We start from the raw sequence: 24716 nt of genomic DNA, 5'->3' as shown, positions 1-24716 counted from the left end.
TTCCTTATTGGCCCGTGTGACACAGATATGAAGGCATCGCCTTCAGAGGTACATTTCTCAGGGAGCTGGGGAGTCCCCGGAACTGAAAATGACACGATTCAGATCCGGAGACCCCCTGCTTCCCACCAAGGGGTGGAATATATATTTGTAAAGGCAAAGCTCCTCTACGCGGGATATTCACTAAAGTGCGATAGTTCTGATCGGGTCAATTCAATGGTAAGTCTCCAATTGGCACTATCTCATTTTAATGAATAACCTTCTAGGCCAACACCAGTCCTCAAGGGTGACCAGCAAGTCAGGTTTTAAGGTCAACGACTGAGCCACTGATTGAACCACATGTGCTGAATCAGGGATATCCTTAAAAACCCGACTTGTTGGTGGCCCTTGAGGTCTGGAGTTGGCGACCTGTGTTCTATGGGATAGATCCACAAGGCTCCATTAAATCAGGGCTTATATTGTGACACTACCTAAGACAGGAAAGGGCATAAGGCTAAGGCCCCGTTGCATGCGTCCGCACGGCTGTCTTGCTTGCCGGCGGCGCATGCAACTCACTGCACCGCGATCTGCGGTCTGCAGGAAACTTTTTTCGGAGCGGGGGGCGTGACCAAATGGGTCGGGTGGGCGGGGCCATGACGAGGGGGGGCGCGGCCATGACGTGTGTCCGTGTGCTGGAGTGGAATATAACATTGACATATCTCCAGTTTAATCGGGTGCTGTAAAGTCCCGTCCGTCCACCGCCCCCCTCTCCCCCCTCAGTTTGCCCTGAAGCCGGGCCCCGTCCCCCAGGCCCTGCATGTAAATGAGTGTGAAGACAGGCAGTAGTAAATAAATGTGTCCCGCTCCCCGCAGCCTCCCTGCTCCCCGAAGCCTCCACTCCTCCTCTCCTCCTTGCCAGGGGTTCCCCCCCCCCCCCCCGCATCTGCTTACACTGCAGACTATGAGGAGAGAGTCTGTGGGAGGGAGGAGGGGGGCTCCCTTGGTGCTGCTGCTGCTTTCCCTTTCCTCCCCGCTCCCCGCTCCCCTAAGCCTCCCATCCTCATTGGCTCACAGCCACACCACGTGACGCGTCGCCGCTTGGGATTACGGGAGGATTCCCCTGCTGATGGGGAACGCTCGTGCGGCCGCCCGCGCCGCTGGGCGCAGCGGGTCCCAGCCCTAAGGTTCCCAGGGGGGTTAACATCTCATTAACATTACGTTTTTGTAGCATAACGTTTTGTTATCTTCCAGTGATGTGACATTAAGTATGTTTTATCATTACTCTGATCCAGACCCTGAAATAGGCATTTAACTGGAGTTCATAAGCAGAGGACAGGGAAATAACTCTGGGAAATGACGCTATGTTAACTAAATGACACCTAACTGTGGTGTTGCACACATCCAGACCTGGGAAAGCCTGCTTTAGGGTCTGGTGGTAAGTAACTCTTACGTTTAGGTATTACCAGTGAGGGTCGCCTAACTAACGTAGCGTTCATTTTCCACGTTGGCCGTAACTGACTTTTGTGGGTATGCAAAGTTATGACACCTCATTTGCGTCTCATCATCGCTAACAGACGTTATATTTAACGCAATGCTCTTTACGGAAGAAATCAGGACTTAACTGTATGTTATTGTCCTTTGAACATTCATGTGTTTGTTTACGGACGGCCAGTGACAGGGTAGCACTCGGGACAACTGTCCGGGGCCTAGCGGTCTATACCCTGAAGTTGTAGGCCGCTTACACGACCCTTCCACCACTCAATAACCCCTCTCTTCCCCTCCTTTGTTTAACAACCTGGGGTCCAGGTCAAGAATGTATTTTTGGTCCCCAGGAGAGCTACCAGTGACCATGAGGTTGTCACTTTAAGTGACTTAACAGAGCTTTGTGGATCTGTGCCTTAGAGCTGGGGTGTTCAAACTTTTCTGTTCACGCCCCCCTGTCTGCTCTCTCCCCCTACTCGCACGCCCCCCCTCCTTACCGGCTCTCTGGCTTTGGCAGCATCATGTGACGTCACAATGTCATGTGACGTCACGTTGCCATTTAGCCCCGCAGCATCATTTGACACTGCATTGTCATTGCGATGTGTCACCGAAGAGGCGGCTGAGAGCAGGGAAGAGAAGTTGCAGAGGCCTCACGCCTCCCCCGGCATTTAATTTAAATGCCTTGGGGAAGAGTGTGGGGCCTCTGTAACTGCCGCGCCCCCCCCCCCCTAGAAAATCCCAGGCGCGCCCCCCAGTTTGCACACCCCTGCCTTAAGCTAAGTCCCCAGTGGAGGCTGCTGCACACGCACCTGGCATCCTGGCGACGCGTGCACAGCTTAAAACCTCGATCTGTGGTCTGAAGGAAGCGATGGGAGGCGCGGGGGCATGGTTAAAACGGGTGGGCACGGCCATGACGGGGGCACGGCCATTGGTCAACAGTAGCTGCACTCCCATTGGTCCGAGCTGCCCGGGAACACAATCATGTTGTATCCCCTGCTGGCTGGCGCGCCACCGCTCTGTGTGAGCCAACACGCAAGAAGACACTGGGGCCTGCTACTTCTGAGGTGAGTGATTGGTGTGCGGCGTGCACACTGCCACGCGCCGCCGCCATCACCACCGGGGACCGAGCCTTAGGGCTGTTCTATAGAATGTGCGGCCGTGCGCACGTGACTGTGCGAACGCGCATGCACGTGCCGCACGCTTTTTGTGTGTATGCTGAGCTGTGAGCTGTGTGTGTGTATGTATGTATGTGTATGTATGTGTATGTATATGTGTGTGTATGTGAATGTATGTGTATGCTGAGCTGTGAGCTGTGTGTGTGTATGTATGTGTATGTATGTATGTGTATGTATGTGTATGTATATGTGTATGTGTATGTATGTGTATGTATATGTGTATGTGTATGTATGTGTATGTATATGTGTATGTGTATGTATGTGTATGTATATGTGTATGTGTATGTATGTGTATGTATATGTGTGTATGTATGTATGTGTATGTATGTGTATGTATATGTGTGTGTATGTGTATGTATGTGTATGCTGAGCTGTGAGCTGTGTGTGTGTATGTATGTGTATGTATGTGTATGTATGTGTATGTATATGTTTGTATATGTGTGTGTGTATGTATGTATGTGTATGTATGTGTATGTATGTGTATGCTGAGCTGTGAGCTGTGTGTATGTATGTGTATGTATGTGTATGTATATGTGTGTGTGTATGTATGTGTATGTATGTGTATGTATGTATGTGTATGTATGTGTATGTATATGTATGTATGTATGTGTATGTATGTGTATGTATGTGTATGTATATGTGTGTGTGTATGTATGTGTATGTATGTGTATGTATGTGTATGTATGTGTATGTATGTGTATGTATGTGTATGTATATGTGTGTGTATGTGTATGTATGTGTATGCTGAGCTGTGAGCTGTGTGTGTGTATGTATGTGTATGTATGTGTATGTATATGTTTGTATATGTGTGTGTGTATGTATGTGTATGTATATGTTTGTATATGTGTGTGTGTATGTATGTATATGTATGTATGTGTATGTATGTGTATGTATGTGTATGCTGAGCTGTGAGCTGTGTGTGTGTATGTATGTATGTATGTATGTGTATGTATGTATATGTTTGTATATGTATGTGTGTGTATGTATGTATATGTGTGTATGTGTATGTATGTGTATGTATGTGTATGCTGAGCTGTGAGCTGTGTGTATGTATGTATGTATGTATGTGTATGTATGTGTATGTATATGTTTGTATATGTGTGTGTGTATGTATGTATGTATGTGTATGTATGTGTATGTATATGTTTGTATATGTGTGTGTATGTATGTATGTATGTATGTGTATGTATATGTTTGTATATGTGTGTGTGTATGTATGTATGTATGTGTATGTATGTGTATGTATATGTTTGTATATGTGTATGTGTATGTATGTGTATGTATATGTTTGTATATGTGTGTGTGTATGTATGTATGTATGTATGTATGTGTATGTATATGTTTGTATATGTGTGTGTGTATGTATGTATGTATGTGTATGTATGTGTATGTATATGTTTGTATATGTGTGTGTGTATGTATGTGTAATTTATTATTTATAAAAATAAAACCACTTTTGTAAAAAATAAAATATTTATTAACATTGTGCAGACACGTTCAGACACATACATACACACACATACACACACATATATACATACATACACACACATATATACATACATACACAAGCATATATACATACACACACACATACATACATTTCAGCGCCGGTAGCGGCGCGAAAGATTATTTTCCCCGTCTTCCCCGCTGTCAGCCGGATGCACGCTCACTGCCGCGCGCGCGGTCCTTGTATAGAAGGGCTGACTAACCTCAGCCAATTATAAGTGACGCGCACGGCGTAGCGCACGCGGCCATTATATAACAGCCCTTAGTGGTATTAAGGAAATAAGACACCTTATAGTCAATATATATCCTACTGCCATAAGGTGTCGTACACCGCCATCTTATGGCCGAGAACGGCACTGCTTAGTAAATGTGGCCCTAAATATTTCCCATATATTTTAATGAAATTATAGAGGAGAAGTGTTTATTAATATTAATACTGTTTTATATACAGTAAGTTGCCATGTTTCCAACATCCTACACGCCGCACTTTAGATGATGTTTGTCTGTCCCTAGGTATCTGGGCCCCCTGGTGCACCAGGCGTTTCTGGACCTGTGGTAAGTGTTTGTGACTCCCCTATATTACATATATCTATATATTTATAGCTAAATTGCATTTGTAGAATAAAATCCAGACTCACAGTTGATTTTGAATTGTAGTAAAGGCTGTTTTCTTAATGCAGAAATCGCCTATAGCCAAACACACTTGTACCTTTCAATCTAGTGCTATATGTGCCCAAATGCACGAGGCCCTGTTAAATCAGGGCACGGAATAGGTAACAGGTGGTATTTTCGAGAGGTGAGGGAGAGAGGGGAGAGAGAGAGAGAGAGAGGGGAGAGAGAGAGAGAGAGGAGAGAGAGAGAGAGGGAGAGAGGGAGAGAGGGAGAGAGGGAGAGAGGGAGAGAGGGAGAGAGGGATCGATCTCTCCAGAAAACCCAATTTTTCTGTGTCTGGACGGAGCAAACGCCAGCTTGTTCTTGTTAGGGGGAACGTTAGCACTAACGGGTGGAAGCAAAATAACCATAAGGTATTTAAGGAGTAGCACTGGGTTAACGTTAGGTTATTTGCGTCACTGCATAGGCATTATAATTAACCTAACATTCATTTAGGTTAAGTTTAGATTCAATAGGCTAACGGCGCTTAATTCATCTGGCCCTTTGTACCGAAAGATACCATGTGGTCACTTGAATGGAATAGCATTGCTTAGTATATATGGGCCATAACCTGCCGGTCCCGTTTTCCACATGCTGAATCTCTCAATATGGAACAAGCAGATAGTATGTTTCCTAAAGGGAGATATTGGTCTTCCGAAAAGGAGCTGGCCTGTTGTCCAGGGCTAATATATACCATCTTTTTTAAACAGGGAAATCCTTTAAAATGAAAGGTCATTCATGGTAACCCCAGTTCAATATGATTTTATAGCGTTTCTCTTCATTTCTCAAATCATTTATTTATGGGCATCTGTTGCCCTCTACTGGGGTAACACTGTTATTGCAGGCTATGGTTTGTAGCACCGAATACTGTTTCAATTTGATTAGCTGAGACAGGCGGTGTCAGTCTTGGTTCTGTGTCTTTTACTACCAGGGATTTCGTCATACTGTATTAAACTCTATATGGAGCTGCAAGGCCCAAATTGGCTGAGAATTATCGTACACGGGAGCCAGTAGTGCACTAAGTGGGCACCATTGCCAAATATTTCATCAATACAGGTGTCAATGTGCCAAACTAGGTGTAGCAAGCTCCAGTTCTGAAGGGCCACCAACCCGGGCAGGTTTTAAGGCTATCCCTGCTTCAGCACAGGAATATAAGTATATCCCAGCTTCAGCACAGATGGCTCAATCAGGCTGATTAAGCCACCTGTGCTGAAGCCGGGTTATACTTAAAACCTGAGTTATTGGTGGCCTTGAGGACAGGAGTTGGCCACCTCTGTGCTTAACCATCACTGATGTAAGGCTGCGCTTATAGTGCCCGCGACGCGACGTCGTTCCAAAACAAAACAATTGACTCCGTCGCAAGCGCTTATAGTAAGCGCGACGGAGCGACGGAGCGACGGAGCAACCAAAAAGTTGGAAGCGGGTTAAAGTTGATTTTTCAGAGACTGTCGCCACTTGTGACTGTCTCTGAACCAATCAATGACCCTGTCGCTAGCGACATCGATGAAAGTTACATTATAACTTTCGCTGGCGGCGATGGGTGACGTCATTGGTCGCGTCGCCATCACCAGCACTATAAGCGCGGCCTAACAATCCCAACACTGGTTATTATCTTTAGCACAGTATAGCGGACTAAGCCAGTGAGTCTGGAGATCTTGAGGTTAATAAGATTGCAAGCAAATGAGATCATTTGTTCTCTTTCATTGCCATTGAATGACTGCTGAAAGTAGCAGTACTGTATGCAGGCTTAGGATCTGAAGAAGTAAAGAAGGCTTTAATTTACTGGAATTTCTTGGATGAACAGATCTCTGCATATATTATTTATTATTCCTACATTTTTGTTACTAGTGAAGTTATATTAATCTTCAACTGAAATAAATTAAAATGCCAATCAATTCGTTTTTGTGGGTCAGAATTATTTTGGCTCATTACATGTTTCCATGTTTTTGCGCAATAGCTGCTGTTTGAGGGGTGAACAAGGAAGGTGTTAAAGTTCTATAATGTTCCATTTTTGTTTGTTCCCGTGCACAGGGTCCTCCCGGACTGTCTGGCCCAAAGGTACGATCACTGTATTTAATAAAACTAGTTCTCATTAGACATTAAACTGCAGTGTGTCTGTGTGTGTGTTTGGGTGTGAGTGTGTGTGTGTGTGCATGTGTTACAGACAATAGATGAAGTATTAATATTAATTCAATAATATCTATTTATTAAACACTGTAGTTCACTATAAAAAAAATATATACTATACTGTATGCACTTCCTGAAAACAATTGGACATTTACACAGCATGACTTATTTTTTGGAGCCGGTTAATGAGTCATATTTCAATGGAATGGAGTTTACCACTTTGTCTACTTGGAGTTTCTACTGGAAAAAAGAGAAACCCAGCATTATCCATGAGTTGATGGATACATATCAGGAATAAATATGCAGAATAAGTCCGTTTCAGTTGGGCACTAGACACGGTAGGCCGGTGCTGTGGCTCCCTGGCTTCCCATGCAGCAGCCTGGCAGTCAGGCTCCTCCTGTCGGCGCCGGAGCAACCCTCCCCCTGTAGTGTTTCGTTGTCATGGCGACCAGACGTTAAATGATGCCGCAGCGTGTTGTGATGACGATGCAATGTCACATGACGCCGCAACGTCATGATGTCACAATCCTGCAGGAGGGGGGCCGCCTCGAGGAAAGGCCCCCAAAGTATTGGTGCCTAGGTGCAATCCGTCACTGCAGTTAGGTGCTGGATTTGCCAAGTGATGTGTACATTTCCCCCTATGTTTTCTTACAGAGAAGTGCAGCACTCTACATAGAATTTAATAGGCTCAATAATCTCTGCCCTAACAGATTTAAAACCACATTTTTTGTATCCTAGTACAGGGGATGCTCAACTCCAGTCCTCAAGCCCACAACAGGTCAGGTTTTCAGGATAGTCCCTGCTTCAGCACAGGTAGCTCAATCAGTCCCTGCTTCAGCACAGGTGGCTCAGCTTTGACTGAGCCTCTGATTGAGCTACCTTTGCTGAAGCTGGGATATCCTGAAAACCTGACCTGTTGGGGGGGAGAGGGGGTGGGGCTTGAGGACTGGAGTTGAGCACCCCTGCCCTAGTAGATGGTAATAAAGTGAGCTACCGTTGGTCAATGTCATTTTGGTTTCCCCCTCTTCACTGATGGTGCCACCCGCATATTTATACTTCCCGGGCGTTAACATCTTCCCATGGGGTAACCGGCTTTGTATGGTGCTTGCATTTTTGTTCATCTGCTTTTCAGGGAGAAGCAGGAGTCAATGGAGTGAAGGGAGACAAGGGAAACCCGGGAGAAAAAGGAGACAAAGGTCCCCTGGGTTTGCCAGTAAGTAGATGTGATTTACTTGTCATTTTGGGAACCATTTGGGAACTAAAGGAAATGCAAGGCGCGCTGTCCCAAAAGTTCTCTATGTCCTTTAACCAGTAGTTGTTATCTCCCTGCAGCTCCTAATCTCCCGAGATCAGCGGGGTCACTGGAGGAAACTTAAAAACAAAAAAAAGGAGCAAAAGAGAAAACCAAAGCAGAATCAGTAACAGTATAATCACATTTATGTAAAAAAACACAGGTTTTATTCACATCAATGAAAAATCCCGTGGATTCCCCTTATTTAAAAGTGATTTTTCATTGATGTGAATAAAACCTGTGTTTTTTTACATAAATGTGATGATACTGTTATTGATTCTGCTTTTGTTTTCTCTTTTTTGCCCTTTTTTGTTTTTATGTTACCATTTGGGAACTGAATTATTGCCGGCTGGTGTGTTTAGCAGAAGGGATAAGAAAATCCACAACGTTCACTTCTTGACCAAAATTGGCATTATTGTATTTATTGGCCTAAATCACTCCAATACAACAACCCATGGAAAAAGAACCTTTTTATGGCAATTTGTTCCAACACCATAACTGATACCCTTTGCATTTGTAGTGTTGATATGCTCCACCCTTTATTAATATGCATGGGTTTTGTGGTTTGATCCGTAGTCTAACACCTAACTCCAGGAATAACGTTGGCATTTGATAGCGGATTCTGGCTTCCACATTGCCAAGAAGATTTAACCTCAAATCTGTTTTAGAAAAAAAAAAAAAAATCATTTACAGTAGGTTTCAGAATCACATTAAAAGTGTTCGCTGTTGCATAAGCAGCCACAGTGAAGCAATAAAGGTAATGACTTACCCCCTGGAGTTTGCATCCAAACTATTAGGAGAATGTTTTTAACGTCCAAAGTCAAAGTTCGTAAAACACATTTTTAAATCATGAGGCAATTGTTTATAAACAATGCAGCTTTACCCTCAAAGTTAGGCTGCGCTTATAGTCCTGGCGACGGCGCGCAGCGTGATATCAAGTCAATGTAATCCGTCGCGTGCGCCTATAGTTGGTGTGACCGCGGCACAAACGACGCAGCGACCAAAATCGCTGTAAGTCAATAGAATTTGATTTTTTTCGGCGACCGCAGAGTGACGTCAGCGGCACGTGAGCGGCTCAGCCAATGAGGGCGAACCGCTCACGGCCACACCCCCACCAACGCCCCCCGGTCGCCCACTCATGTCTCCTTCACTTTAAGCAGGAATCGCTATTACAAAGGCGACGGATGACGTCACACGGTCGCATCGCCGTAGCCAGGACTATAAGCGCTGCCTTAGACAGAGCTCCCTGCTCATATGCCTTAGGTTTGCTTGTCTTACCATGGACGTTCTGCAGGATATTCTCACGGTTTGTGATATCGCTGACCTGGGGAAACTATTTCGGATGGAAACCAGTTCAGTGTAAACAAAAACATTTTCAAAGGACAACTAACCGCTCTTCTCTCTTTCATTTAATGCTGTGTAAAAAGCCTGCAATTCATACATTATATATATAAACATTAATGACAAATATATGATATACAATATACTCTATAATCAAATCTATATGTAACCACACCTTTGTTTTACTAACTAATGTACAGCACCTTGCATAAGAGCGCTATATAAATGGGGTTATAAATAAAAAGGATGAGTATCTCTGTCTAGTAAGTTTAACATAGGTTGAACTCGATGGACAGGTCTTTTTTCAATCTTATCTACTATGTAACTAGGTCTTATTTCTTCATTCTTTTTACCATGCTGCCTAAAGGCTGCAATTCAATATCATTAGCTCATTCATACTTCCTTGGTGAAAAGAGTTACAAAGTCTCGTAAACCTGCACCCAGGCAAACGGCAAAAGGCTGATCTTTCACTAGCAATACATGGTTATCTTGTCTCACGGCTGAACTTCCCCCTGCTTCTCTGTGTCACGGTTATGAGGAAGAACTCTGTCATCTGCACTTTAAAGCGTTTGCTGCCTACTAGTTAGTGACAGCGTTGAATCTCCCTTTTGGTGCTAGACATAAAAGGGATTCATTATCTAACAATTGCTGGCTTCTTTGCAGCATTAAATGAAAGAGAACGAGACGTTTAATGGGATGTGCATTGGAGCGGTTTATTTTTCCTTATGCATATTACCCGTAGGTCACACCCTAACAGCACTCCTATAGGAGCTATTTAGTTAAATATGACTATGTATATTAGGCTCGTCAAACTGAACCCATTCAATGCGGCAGACAATGTGTAACCCATGTTCCTGTATCCACAAGAATATACAGCTTTATTTATTACATTCATGCATTACATATATTTATAACGTGCTTCCCTACCTACTTATTAGCTTTCAGGTCAGTGTTTAGTGATCTAGATCTGGGGTTCTCAACTCAAGTCCTCAAGACCCCCCAACAAGTCCGATTTTAACGATATCCCAGCTACAGCTTAGGTGGCTCAACCAGTGGCCCTGTCGTTGATTGGGCCGCCTGTGCGGAAGCAGGGATATCCTTAAAACCTGGCCTGTTAGTGGCCCTTGAGGACGGGAGTTGGCTACTCTTTGTCCTTGTAAAACCGCATGGTTTGAAATGGTCACACGTCACGGAGTCAAATTTGACAACTATCTGTATTCTGTATTACAAATTGCATCATTTACACCGCATCTATCAAACTTGACAAACCGCCAATGAGAGAGGGAGAGACATCGACTCTCGTAGACACCTGTCGACCTTGATATAATTCCGGACCTAGGTACATTTCCCTTCTGTAGGAACAATGAAACTGTTCCTTAGTCTGAACGTGTTTTATAATGACTGGATATTACAAATGAAGAGATCTGCATTTTTGTCTCAAACTTTACGGGCCTGTTTATATTATATTATATATTATATATTATTATATAAGTTATAAGTATATATTATAAGTATATAATTATATTATATATATATATAACCTTTCACGTCCCATTGGCTCTGACAACTCCTAATTTCTACACTGACTTTTTGTAGCTGCGATCATTTGGTTTGTCACTACTGCCCATTGTAAATTGGATGTGCTTCCAATTGTATACTGTTGCACCCAGTTAATAGCAACATGAGACTTCCCTGTAGAAGAAGACAGTTGTGAAATCATGTATTGCAATAAAGATAGTGTTCTGCTGTTCCAACTATAGGTATACTGTAGCTACCTGAAAAGAGTTGACTACCTAATTCCGTCAGACTGTATTCATTGTGTCAATGTGTCATAACATCACCTTCCCTTAATCCCTTTATTTTGTGTTCTCGTTTTGTTAACTAAGAGAATTAAAGAGTATGTATGTCTGCAGTCACTGCTTCACTCACCTCTTCCCTCCCTCATTGTTCTCCCCCCTTTCATCTCCCTTCCCCTTCCATGTCTGTTCACACTCTCACCCTGCTATCCAGGGTGCCTCAGGTTTAGACGGCAGACATGGTCCACCGGTGAGTTCCATCTCCATTACCCTAACATACCTCTCTCCTATTACCGTGCCTTGTCTTGTCTGCTCTTCACTTTAGCCTGTTCACTATCCGATGAATCCCCCCAACCTACAAGCATCATTAAAATACACCAAGCTAAGCACATGAAATAACGTTGGATTCCTGAAGATCATCATTTTGCTGATCTTTAAGTAGTTCATTATACTCTGTTTTAAACCATGAAACATACAGACCATGTGGTTGTTATCCGGCTCTGCAGACCGGTGACTTTCCCTATCCGTTTTGATATTTTTGAGAACATATGTTTAACGGTTTAAGTAAATCGGTGTTTAAAAGATCAAACGGTATTCAGCAAAAGTGAGTTAGATTCTATGCGTTTGGAAGTCCGATTCGAACTGCCCCAAAGGAAAAGTGCTTTTAATCATGTGTTTGGTTAAACTTCCTGTTGAATAGACTGGCGCTTTAATCCTCTTGTTGCAAAGGGGCTTCTGACAGCGAGGAATCAAAACACTTTCCACCATAAGCAGCTAATTGTCGTAGTATGGTGCATTTATAAACATATGTACTTCTGTTCTACCCTGATTTGTATTATGCTTATTGATCCTATTGCCACATATGGTTCCACTAGTTATATTATATCAGTGAGCCAATTCAGACACAAGATAAAAGTTTTATATAGAAAAGTACTTAAATCTAAGTCTCTTTCATTTCTTCCAGGTTATTAAAACGTATGTTTTATGGGAGGACGAAAGCTGTTAGATAAGCTTCACACAATGTCCTGTTACCCAATAGTGGATATACATGTGATGTCGATGATTGGATAGGTGTCTTGAAAGGCCTCCGTGTTGAATTTTTCACCATGGTTGTTGGTAGAGGAATACAAGAAAGGTTGTGAACCCAAGAGCTTAGCTCAAATTTAGATATAATGGAAGTGTGTAACAGTGTTAACTAAGAGAAGTGCTTACTAAACATGCATTATTAGAAAAATAGCATGCATCTGTTGTTGTTATATACATATATATATATATATATATATATATATAATTATTTGTATTCAACCAACTTAACTGAGATTTTTGTAATGAAAATTATTTTACACTAAGTCCTTCTGGTAAAATAAAGGCAATAATTAAAGATAACGTCAGGCTAATGGATAAGCAACCGTGTACCATGCAACTATGTAGATAAATCTTATGCTGGTATAAATATTTACGGCCGTTCCATGAGAAATGTTTTAAAGTAGCAGCTTTCAAAGGTGAGAATCTGAATGTACCAGGATTATAATTCACTTTTCTTAATTTCCCCAAATAACATATTAATAGGACACATATTGTTGTAACCCAATGCTGACCTACAAATGTACTGTTTCTACAAATACCACTGTTCTAGCAGACAACACAGTGCCAAAGGTCTTCATTATGTGTATTTATGTATCAAACAACTAACTTTCTAATTTAAAAAAAAATCTATTGCTTAAAAAAATGCTGCAATCATTGATATAAATCACGGCCACGCAAATAAGAGCTCATTATTATTTTTGTATTTCCATCACTCCCTTTAACTTTGGCAAATGACATCAGTAACTGCTACAATGTGACAACAAGGCACCAAACTCAGCCCCGCAGCCATAGCAGGCTGAAAATAAATGTGCTTCGAGATATAGGCCAATGCAGTGTCGGAGGACACCGTGGATGGACTGTCTAGTGTCTTGTGGTGTCGGAAGTGGTCTTATGGCATAGCATTGCCTAGCAAATATGGGTCATAACGTTTTCAGATGTGTAAGAAGTGCTGAAGCACACGTCTCCGTTCACCATATGTACTGGTTCAACCCAAGTGTTTTTAGAGTGAGGGGAATCATTACGAGACATAAAGACAGAACCTCAGAGTCTGTGCTCTATCATATTTATCTCTGTATGCATACATTTCTGCAGCATGGTCATTTCCAAACCGCATGCTCAGCTACTTTCCCTGAAATGATGCAAGTTCCTCTTTATTTAATCCATTTTAATTTGTTTTGGTGACAATGCTTAAATACATGACTAAACCAAATTTTCTTTTATTAAGCTACCTTTTCAGCTTTGGGTAGGCAGCGTGGCAGTTTACTTTGATTTCCGTGGATTAGGAGTCGGTTTCAAATTTGTGTTTTTATGTGACACCTTTGGGTCTGCGTTATCAATATGCAATCAAGGAAAGTGACCTTTTGCAAAGCTGGTTAGACTCAAAGCTGAAAACTGTAACTAGCCAAAGATAACTCGACTGTCTGCACAGCTGGACTTCTCCTCTACTTGCTTGTTTCCTGGTTTTCAAACGTTGTGACAAAACAAATTGTATGTTGAAAAAGTTCTTGTTTTTCCATGATAAATTAGGGCACCCCAGGACCAATTGGACTTTCAGGGCCAGCAGGACCAAAAGGAGAGAGGGTGAGCAAGGTTACTCCCCTTACTAGCTGTATGAACACCGCGCAATAATGGGGATCTGTTGCTAAGGCAAAGATTATTTTTACTCTTTTGTTGCAGGGCAATAAAGGAGATCCTGGAGTTGCAGGATCAATTGGACCATCTGGCCTCCCTGTAAGTGTTACAATGCAATATATAGTACTCCAATGCAGAATTATATCAACATGTGTATATATATATATATATATATATAATCCTGAAGAAGGTTCTTTTGGAGACTGAAACGTCAGCCTCCTATGTGTTATGGATCAATAAACACACTATTTTGCATTCATTTTGTCTGGTGCAGATAATTAATCTTTAAATGAAATATATATATATATATATATCACACACATACACACATAAACACATACACACACACACACACACACACACAATTGAACGCTCTAAATGTTATCCCTGTACAAGAAAAAAATATTATTCTGTTGGTAAAATCAGTACTAATAACAAGTGGTATGTCCAATAGTGATGGTACAGGACACTCTTAGGGGTTTCTTTGGTGCAACTTATTCATAGGCGTTCTTCCCATACTCCAGTTGTGTGAAGTCAGGAAATATCTAAAAAGAGAAAAGGTGCACACAAAGCAGCCTCTATGCTGTAGTACCTTTAATATAAAGTCGAAATGATAAAAAAAAGTAATGCACTCACAAAGAATAAAGTATTTTAAGCTTATCTGTGTTTGGTTCCTATTGGAGTCTATCTATCTATCTATCTATCTATCTATCTATCTATCTATCTATCTATCTATCTATCTATCTATCTATCTACATAGATAAAACGCTCAATTTCAAAATCCATTCTCCTAGTAGTTGAGGTGGTGCAGGAAAAAAATCCAATACACTATAAATATACTTCCATTTTATTATTGCCATATATACAAAATATATATATATATATATATATATATATATATATATATATTTTAGTTATATTTACACAAGACTATATATACACTGAGCACCAAACCTACATTCCTCACAGACAGTTAAAAAAAATTAAAGTAATGGCTAACATGGGAACCACAATATATGCATAGAGCTAATCACATATTTAATCTGAACACAACAGGGTACAGTGTTTCCTGTATGTTCTGTTTGACCCAAGTCAAGTACCTTCTATTATCAGCTTCAAAGTATTTACTGAGCGCAACTGATGTCCCAGACCATCCCTTAACATGAGACAACTGAATCCCCAATTTATAGATCGTTGCATGTATCTCCTCTTTCATGAGATCATTGACTCTTAATCACTCACAGTGTATAGTGCTCCTGTGACAGTCTCTTAAACTTTATCATTGCGGTTCTGCTGTGGTCTTTAGCCTGGCATCAGGGTAGATTCAGGAACTCGCGGAATACCGTGCTGCTCTTAGTTTTTCTCAGCATCCTCCCCCATCTTCCATCAGATGTTCCTCCCCTCTGACGTCACAGCTACGACCTCCAGCACGACACGCGTTTCACCTGTGTGGCTCCGTCAGGGGTTTGAGATATATAATGTACATATGTGTATGTGTGTATAAATAAATAAAAAAATATATAAGCTGGTAATGGAGCCAAAAGTCACTGGTGACAAGTGAAGGCTAAATCTTACTTTTCTTGGGTTTGCTTTTGAGTTAGAAATTCATCAACAGGATATACAGAGCATTGTTTCATTACATTACTTAGAGCAATTATATATATATATATATATATATATACACAGTAAATATAAAACTATTGTATACACATACACTCTAATATTCTGTTTTTTTGTAGGGTTTACATGGACCACCTGGTGAAAAAGGAAACCGGGTAAGAATTTGGTTATACTGTACGCTACCGTTTGTTTTATCACTAATCCCACATGAGAAGGTGGAATGATTATGGTCTGAGTTAACCCAAAGACACAACACCAATTTATACAAAGAGAGGCTTCACTTACATACACTTCTACTGAACATGGGGGAAGATTAACTATTGTCCCTGAATGGTATTAAAAATAAAGATGCAATACATAAATTCTACAGGTCATATTTTTTCCTAGCATTTATCACTGCAATGCATGCATTATCATAATAACACACGCGGTACACATAAAAACCCTGGGAGGCCATACTTATGTTGTAATGGGGCAGTGTGTTCTGGGTTGGTACAAGTAAATAGATTTGTCTAGTTCCTTCCTCGGTTTGGTATACAGCTGTGGTTCTGCATGCTTGTGTCTGCTGTTGAGTTAAAATAAAGTGCTAATCACTCAATAGCATGTTTACGTTATTTTATTAACATTAAAAGGAGATTGATTCGAACGTAGTATTTTAATCATTCCACCTTAGAAAAGAAAAACCCATTAACATTAATCTTTTGTCATCTTCCCTTTCTCATCTTCCCTTTCTATGGAAAAACCATAACATCATTTGCAGACTTTTCAGTTGGTTTCACTCAGTTTTGAATACAAACAGTAATGTGAGCGGAGCGATTTCTAGTTCTACAATATAATCTGTGTCATTTCCTTGATTGGCATCACTGTAAAACATACCACCTCCAGCCCATTAAATGATTTCCCTTCTCCATTGTCTGGGTCTATTCTCAGTAATCGCAAGCATTCCCCGGTGGTATCTATGCATCAATAGAGCAGCAATTACTGCCGTGACGCCACAAAATGTGTGTTGCAAATGCGGTGTTCTTATAGTGCAGTCTGATTAGCGCCTGGTCATTAGAGGCCCATAATTAGGAAGGCTTCTTAAATCCTACCCTAAATTGGACGCTTATTTAAGACAGGTGCAATTTAACGTGTGAACGCCCACATGGTGCTGATGTAAATAAATTAGGAGTTGAGGCCTTATTTTTACAAACCACCGTTGAGCACCTGCCCAGTGAGTTTGGGCTAGGACTCCACTGTCGGTAGCCAACTCGATATTGGCTCGATAGGTTTTTATACCATGTGCGTATCGCAATAACTATCGCTCTGTGCACCTTGAGTATATCAGTCATGCGAAGTCAAAATTCTTTTAAAAGACTTGTGTGAGAAGTGAAGGCAAACTAAGCATAGCTCCATCTGATCTAACTACTCTGAATGTAGCCCTTAAACCGGCCTTCCTCGTGTGAAAGCCCATCTGAAAATGAGTTAATTGTAATGATGTGGTCAGGGGCCTGAGATTACCAACTGAAAATGTGCTCATATTACACTTGTGCAATAAAGTCTTGCTCCATATCCGCTTCTTCATCTGCACTATTTCATGTGAGTGTGTGTGTGTGGGTGTGGGTGTGGGTGTGCGTGTGTGTGTGTTCTTTGCTTTCACAGGTTCACCTTCGTCCCCTTTATCCTTTCCTTAACGTGTGCCTTTTTCCTGGGTCTTTCCTCCTGCTTCCTATGTAGCCCACTCCAATTTTTATCCTGGATTATCCTTTCTTTGTTCAAATGTCTTATCCCTGGTTCCATTTTCCCGCGTGTCACCTCCTCCAATCCATTCATTTTGCAAACCCACAATTTATTTTGTCTAAATTTAATCCTAATAATACCTGTATTTTCTAACCTATCCCAACGAGATGCTTATAAATTTCCTCTTCCAAAACAATGAATAGATTCCACCTTCCTAACGGAACTTGTAAAGTTAATATTAAAAAAGATGTATGTCTTCGTAAATGCAATTTTACTTTCTTTGGTATTTATTTGTTCAACTAAGTTTTAAGGGCGAAAAACAAATCATTTGGTGTCTGATTCAGATCTGCTGTGTGTGTGTGCTTAACTTATTCAGTTCTGTAAGTTTAACGCAATATGAAATAAGTGGGTAGTAGTGGGCAAAACCTATATATACTGGTGCTAAAAACTGGCAAAAAGGGCAATCCGTAAACCCAAACAATTACATATAAACAACAACAACCTGTCGCACTCAGAAAAAAATGTAAAGGAGAAGGTGTGGTTTCCTGTAATGATGTATATGATGCAGAGTGATGTGTACAAGACAACGTTTCGGAATTGGCTTTCTGAAAACTGTTTTCTGCACCTGACAAAGACTAATGCCAAAACGCTGTGCTTCCTGTACATCACTCTGCATCATGTAAATATGTGTTGGCGAGCATACCTTTCCCTTTAAGTTTAACACGATAGCCAACTTTACCTTCGCTAAGATCCCGAGGGTTATTCACTAAAGTCCCGACTGCAAAACTGGGGGACAAAATAAACGCGCCAGATTTATCAAAGGAAAACCTCAAAATGCTCTCAATGGGATTTCTTCCCTTTGATAAATATGATGCTGTTTTTTGCACTGGTTTTGTTCCAGATTTGCAGCCATAGGCTTTAATACATGTACTCCCCTGAATGGGCGATAATCAATGGGATTTTTTGTTTTAGGCTCACATTATAATATAAAAATATAAGATAGTTTTTTTCCTTTGGGTAAAACAATGCTTTGGAAGAGATGGTCTAGAAACAACCAGACAAATATTAGGAGCCAATCCAATTCCTCTTGGTAAACCTGTTTGCATTGGTCATTCCGTAAAGCTCTCCATCATAGTTAAAACTTACTTTATACATGCAAACAAGCAGTACATTTTTCACCCTTACCACAGATCGTATCTGACAACACATCTTTCGCCTCTAGCTATTTCTCTCCCCCATAGAAATATTGAGTTGTTTTATCTGTTTATACACTGTTATGTCTGGATCAGGAGTAGCATTTGACGTATTGTTCCTAGAGAGCTGTACTGCGTTTTTAAGAACTCATCTTAAGGCATATTGACAAGGCACAGCTGGTTCAGGATGACACCATAACACTTATCTTCTCACTATAATAAACATGAAAGAGCCTATATTGTATTCTTGGTGACAGCCACAATGAGCTTTTATTATATTTAAATGCTACATAGTTACATAGTAATGTTATATGCTAATGTTACCTTGGCAGTCCAATACAAAAATCAAAAGGGTTACGTTTGAATATCCACTGAAGCTACTCATGAGGTATTTGATGAATCAGACTCCAAATAATTTACCTTGATAACTTTTATTGGGACGTACTACGTTAGCCCTTGAATATAAAACAGACCCTTAATACTTGGCTTATCACGTTGGCATCAAAGAAATAATATGTTCTTGAGGATCTTTATGAACCACAGCTGTCTGTTCTTTTTGCTGTGGAGTGATCATTAAAAAAAACTGTTCTAAATGAAACTAGTCAGAAAAATATCTGTAGTGTACAAAAGCTTGTTATTTTATCTCACAAGCAATAAACCCTTTTTAAACCTTTTATTTAAAGGCTTCATAATTGTCATTTTAACAAATTTCCGCTATTACACTGAATAATAAATACTTTCAGTACTAAAAGCCTACAGTAATTTATTATTATTTTTAAGCATTATGGTTTCTTAATAGCTACTTAAAACAACTTTGAAGTGGATGATCCTTTACATTATTACATCTTTTTCTTGAACTTAATTATTATTTGCAGGGGGAAAGGGGGAAGAAAGGCTCTAGGGGGCCTAAAGGGGATAAGGGAGAACAAGGAGCGCCTGGATTAGATGCACCCTGCCCGTTGGTATGTTTTGGTTTTTACAATGTACTTTATTTAGGACTTGAGGATGGGAAGAACGAAAGGACGAATTATTCCAATGAAATTCTAACTGCATACGAAATGGAATGTACATTATACAATTACAATGATATCTCCGATCTTCAAGGGACGTTTTTGGCCGGACCCATTTATCTTAAACTTAGGTTGCAATAAGAGTTTGGAATAAATGGGCTGTGGCCAGATTATACTTGTGGTCTCACTTGTTGCTACTGCAGTTTACTGACGATTCCTTGCAGGTTCTCCGGAGTTGGTTGCTTGTCTAAATTGCATTTGGTGATACTTCTTCACTTCCTCAAGATTGCGGACATCAGGTGGTATGGTGGTCCAGGGCTGGGAAAGTTGTAGGACACCTGGGCTAAGTGAAATACACCAGAGAAATGATTCCATTGGTTTTAGAAACATATATAGAAAAACTCATTGTGTAAGAGGGCGCTATGTATCAACCGTTCAAACTATGCTGATTGATGATTAGATTCTTACATTGGATCCAAATCATTAGCCATGAAAATTGCCACTATGAATATGGGAACACAATCTCGAGATATATTTTACACAATATCCATAGTGCCTATACCAGGGGTGGCCAACTCCAGTCCCCAAGGCCACCAACAGGTCAGGTTTTAAGGATATCCCAGCTTCAGCACAGGTGGCTCAGTCATTGATTGACCCACTGATTGAGTCACCTGTGCTGAAGCAAGGATATCCTTAAAACTTGACATGTTGGTGACCCTTGAGGGCTGGAGTTGGCCACCCATGGCCTAAAGAGTAATTTGCACTTGAAATCAATCCTGACTAGAACTCATTCTTCAGGAGTTTACAACGGGAGCAGAGAAACCGGAAGCCCTAAATAGTGGTTGTGGGAATGAAAATCAGAGAAAATGGTGTCCTGCAGCTCTGCCACCCTAAGAGTGACATCACATGCCTCCAAATGAAAGTGTCTGGCATCTGCTGGATTAATCCAAATAGTTGATTTCATGAACAGGCACACCGAGGTTTTAAAGGCGAAAAAGGTGATCCGGGGTTACCAGGGCTGGACGGGCTGGATGCCCCATGCCCATTGGTATGGCTATAACTTCCCTTTTCCTGCATGCTTCTTACTGTTGTCTAATGCTAATCCTTATTGTGTGATGCCATTAACATGCACTACACCTATCTTCCTGTACTCAGTAACCCCTAAACACAAACGTATTCAACTAGCATTTGGCTTCTTATAAGGCTCCTATTGCACTGAATATCCCAATTTGCTCATCATTTCTTTCATTCAAATACTGCTTCTCAGGAAGAAAAGCGCTCCCCCGATTTAGACAACTTTTGTATATTTCATATACGTAAACCCCTACATATATAAAATCCAGGGGAACCTTTAATACCACAATAAAAGTAAATTAAAAAAATGTAGATCAACTGGTATTCTTATTTAAAGCACTGGAGCAGTTCATTGAACGAGGCCACTACAGTCTCAACCTGAACATGTATAGTATGAGTAACTCCTAAAGAACTGTGACCAGCACAGACACAGATTTTTATAACTGACAAAAACACTGATTATCTTCTTGCAACAATTAGGTCTTCAACACGCCTGACACAGAGAAACGTGTTCCTTAGCATTGTACTTCTGTCTCTCTCGCTCTCTAATGATATAGGTACACACTGTGCAGTAATGCATGCCTTGCATGATCAACACCACAATCTACTGTTATTTTCACATTGCCGTAGGAACAATATCTGAATGTTACCGTGCGCCATCTTTTTTCCCAGTCTTGTTTTTGTTAAATTGACTACATTATTGACTTGGCGAAACAAAAATCTATTTTCATTATTTTCCCTGGAGCATGTTTTGAAGGAAAAAAAATATGCATGACCTCAACTAAACACTAGTACAATTAGAAGGCAATATATGAAGTTCTCAACTCATTGGTCCAGATTCATAGAGGTCCGTTGTAGACTTAACACTCAACACTTAACTTTAACGGATGTTAGTGCTGATGATGTGCCAAAGAGGTGTTCACTGTAATAACACCTATACACAGCTCCGTTATAGTTAATGCAGGGATTTAATGAGACCTAAGTTAGGTCCTTCCTAAAGGTGGCGTTACTCCCATCCCGACCCAGACATATGGATTTCTCTCTCCTCCAAAACTCTTATTTCAGGGTCTGGAGGAGCGTAACAACACCTATCGATAAGACGGGCTTAACGCAAATCGTGTTATTTCAAATGCAAACACAAGGCAGTACAAACTTAAAATGGCGTTAGGCCTCTGATAATGAGATATACAATGGCCATTGCTTTTGCATATATTTAGCTTGGTGGATATGCATTAACCGCAGGGAACATACTGGCCATTAATGATTTGGATAACGTCTCTATTAGCATGGAGTAAACAGACCTCTGTGTATCTGAGCCATTGTCTCTAACCAACAAACTTGTGGCCAATCCTTCCTCATTCCCTATGATTACTCCTTCTGACCAACCTTTAACAAACTCTACTTTAATAGCAAACTCTTCCTGCCTTATCCAGACTTATTAATTTTACCTTCTTACACTTCTAAAAGCCAACTATCTCTGCAACGAAATCCACCCCACAAAGCAATGTAACAGTTTCCGTATTCTTGTCGCAATGGTCAGTGCTACAAATCAGCCTCGGGCCTTCGTCTATTCCCCATATTTAGTGCTGAGTATTAAAACTGAGAACACTATATAATTGTGCATTATGAAGAAACCTGCAAGATAATGTAGTTATTCTATCAATTTAACATGAGGTGTATCATAAAGATGTACAGCCAATTGATCTGCTGTTTTCTGATACTACTGTGTAATTGTTTTAATTCAACGTTCTTTGGAAATATATGAGTATTTCAGCATTAGGTGATGCCTTTGTTATTTGCACTAACAAATGATATTATAAGACAAGCTTTTGAGAGTTATCCTCTCTTCCTTAGGTCAGGCAGTTCTGCCTGACCTAAGGAAAAGAGGATAACTCTCAAAAGCTTGTCTTATAATATCATTTGTTAGTCCAAATAAAAAAAAGGTATCACTTAATGCTGAAGTACTCATCTACATTGGTAATTTATGTAAAATGTTACTTTCTTCGGTCATGCAGGCCAGACTCATTAACATAAGGTGATATATTGTCATCAACAAGCCACGCATCCTGAAAGTGTGGGAAATGTTCGAGCATCATAGCCAGCAGCACAGTTCACAATTGTAAAAACTCGGTTTTTGAAGAGAGAAAAAATAGTTTTTATATACTTAACTACAAATTGATAAACGTCAAAAATTAACCAAGTAACGATACTCACATTTGTGGATAAGGAAAAGGTCGTCTATATGCCTTAATGTAATTTCTCATACAGTAGCAAACATCAGCTCTATGCAGTGAGATCTCTCCCTTGTATGTACTTTCACAACTTGGGTAGAGATTAATTTATTGAAACAGCATCTCCGTGATTTGAATTTGAGAAGGAGAAGGGCAGGAAGGCGGTTTGGCCTGTCCTCCATGGACAAGGAAGTCTTGAAGGGGAGTTTGTAGTCAGCAGACAGCAGAGTCAAATATTTACGGGCTTTAGACTGCCAACAGCAGAGATTCACATCCCTTCCAACAACATTTAGCACCTTTTCTAGCCCCATTTTTCACTATATTATTGGTGCAATCCCACATAGTCAGACGTATAATTTCTGAGGGGCTTTTGAGTAGAAAAGTAGTTGACAATCAAGTGTTTTCTTTACCCTTTCCCCATCCAGTTCTAATCAGAGAACCAATAAAAATAAGGGGAGGTGAGATGAGGAGTGGAGGCACTTGCTGATCACACAGTGACATCACACAAAAGGGAGCAGCCAGAGGAAATCAACCCCCCCCAAGTCTAACTTTAAAAAATACATTAAAAATACATATAGGTGTCAGATTTGGATAATAAATGTATCAATTGCTCAAATGAGAGCTCCTAAACATGTGACTAGAATTAGTTCACTTTAAACAGCAGCAGGCCAAAGGCATTAAAAGCCCTGGAGCACAATAAGACCATTGTTACCAATATATGTGATACAGCCATTCCGCTGCCACCTGCTTCCAGCGTTGAAAATGACATCTGCACCTTTGAGGTGGCACCAATCCCGACCTGCAAGATAAAGTTACTTCATCTATTTTATTATCAGGTTTCTGTTCATTAATCAAGCAGATAAACATTAGTCTTACAAAGACAGGGCTTCCTTTATGAATAGTGCAAGCTATCTTCTTCAGTGGACCTTCACATAATGATGTAGTCAGATCTATATTCCCTGTGCCCGGGGACTACCCGTGGGAAACCGTGGGCAATGCGCATGCCGCCAGTTCATTAAATGCAGCTAGTCTGTGGCTGTCCGTGGCTGTTACTTTCCCCCGGAGCCACAGGAAAAAGCTCCAGGGAAGGCGATCCAAGGTTCTTCTCTTATTTTAAGACCCCCACACAGTGACAGTCCAATGCAGCAATATTGGAGACCCATTTGAAATTGTTTAATAAATTATCTATTTAAGAAATTACATTTTTTTTATATAAAAACAAAATGTTGTGGCAGTGAGGTGTATGTCACACAAAAATCTGAAACCACATAGGCCATACGTGTAGTGTATTCTGATATAGCACCACGTGTAATTTTACCTAAGGTTGCAAACCCCCTCCCTCCCCGGCCAATTTAAAATGTAGATTCCTTTATGCACGAACTAAAGAAACACTACCTTGAATCTCCTACATGGGCCATTGCTTCCATGCAAGCATTTAAAGTGCAGAATAGCTCAACCCCCTTATAACGCTGTTCTTGGGGTCCAAAGAATCACATCGCGTTATAAGCGGATCGCGTTAGAAATAATGTACTATTGTATGCATTGTACAATAAAATATTTAAGATACCAATAATCGTGTTGTAAAGTATTCTTAAATATCAAAATTGGGAGCCACCCTTGCATCGGGTTATAAGCGGATTCGCGTTGTAACGGATCGCGTTATAACGGGGTTGAGCTGTATATATAATGTATTTGTTAGAAGACAATTATAACCTGAGGGTCACAGGATAACAAACAAGGAATATGTTTTGTGTTGCTATGGTTGAAATGTTTGCGATTATGAAATGCATTTCTAGAATATAT

The 24716-nt window shown here is 40.7% G+C and overlaps 1 protein-coding gene across 1 annotated transcript in view; it reads left to right on the top strand.

Annotated features, from left to right (window-relative positions):
- The window catches only part of COL13A1 (collagen type XIII alpha 1 chain), a 122660-nt gene that overhangs the window by 95876 nt on the left and 2068 nt on the right, over positions 1-24716 (top strand). The window contains exons 31-38 of the mRNA XM_075610618.1: positions 4656-4697; positions 6825-6851; positions 8053-8133; positions 11563-11598; positions 13962-14015; positions 14112-14165; positions 15806-15841; positions 20579-20656. Coding sequence (XP_075466733.1) covers positions 4656-4697; positions 6825-6851; positions 8053-8133; positions 11563-11598; positions 13962-14015; positions 14112-14165; positions 15806-15841; positions 20579-20656 — 408 coding nt within the window. The remainder of the gene's footprint in view (positions 1-4655; positions 4698-6824; positions 6852-8052; positions 8134-11562; positions 11599-13961; positions 14016-14111; positions 14166-15805; positions 15842-20578; positions 20657-24716) is intronic.

The sequence above is a fragment of the Ascaphus truei genome, chromosome 8 (assembly GCF_040206685.1).
Source record: "Ascaphus truei isolate aAscTru1 chromosome 8, aAscTru1.hap1, whole genome shotgun sequence".
NCBI classification, from domain to species: domain Eukaryota; kingdom Metazoa; phylum Chordata; class Amphibia; order Anura; family Ascaphidae; genus Ascaphus; species Ascaphus truei.
This window is presented reverse-complemented; position numbering and strand designations above follow the sequence as displayed.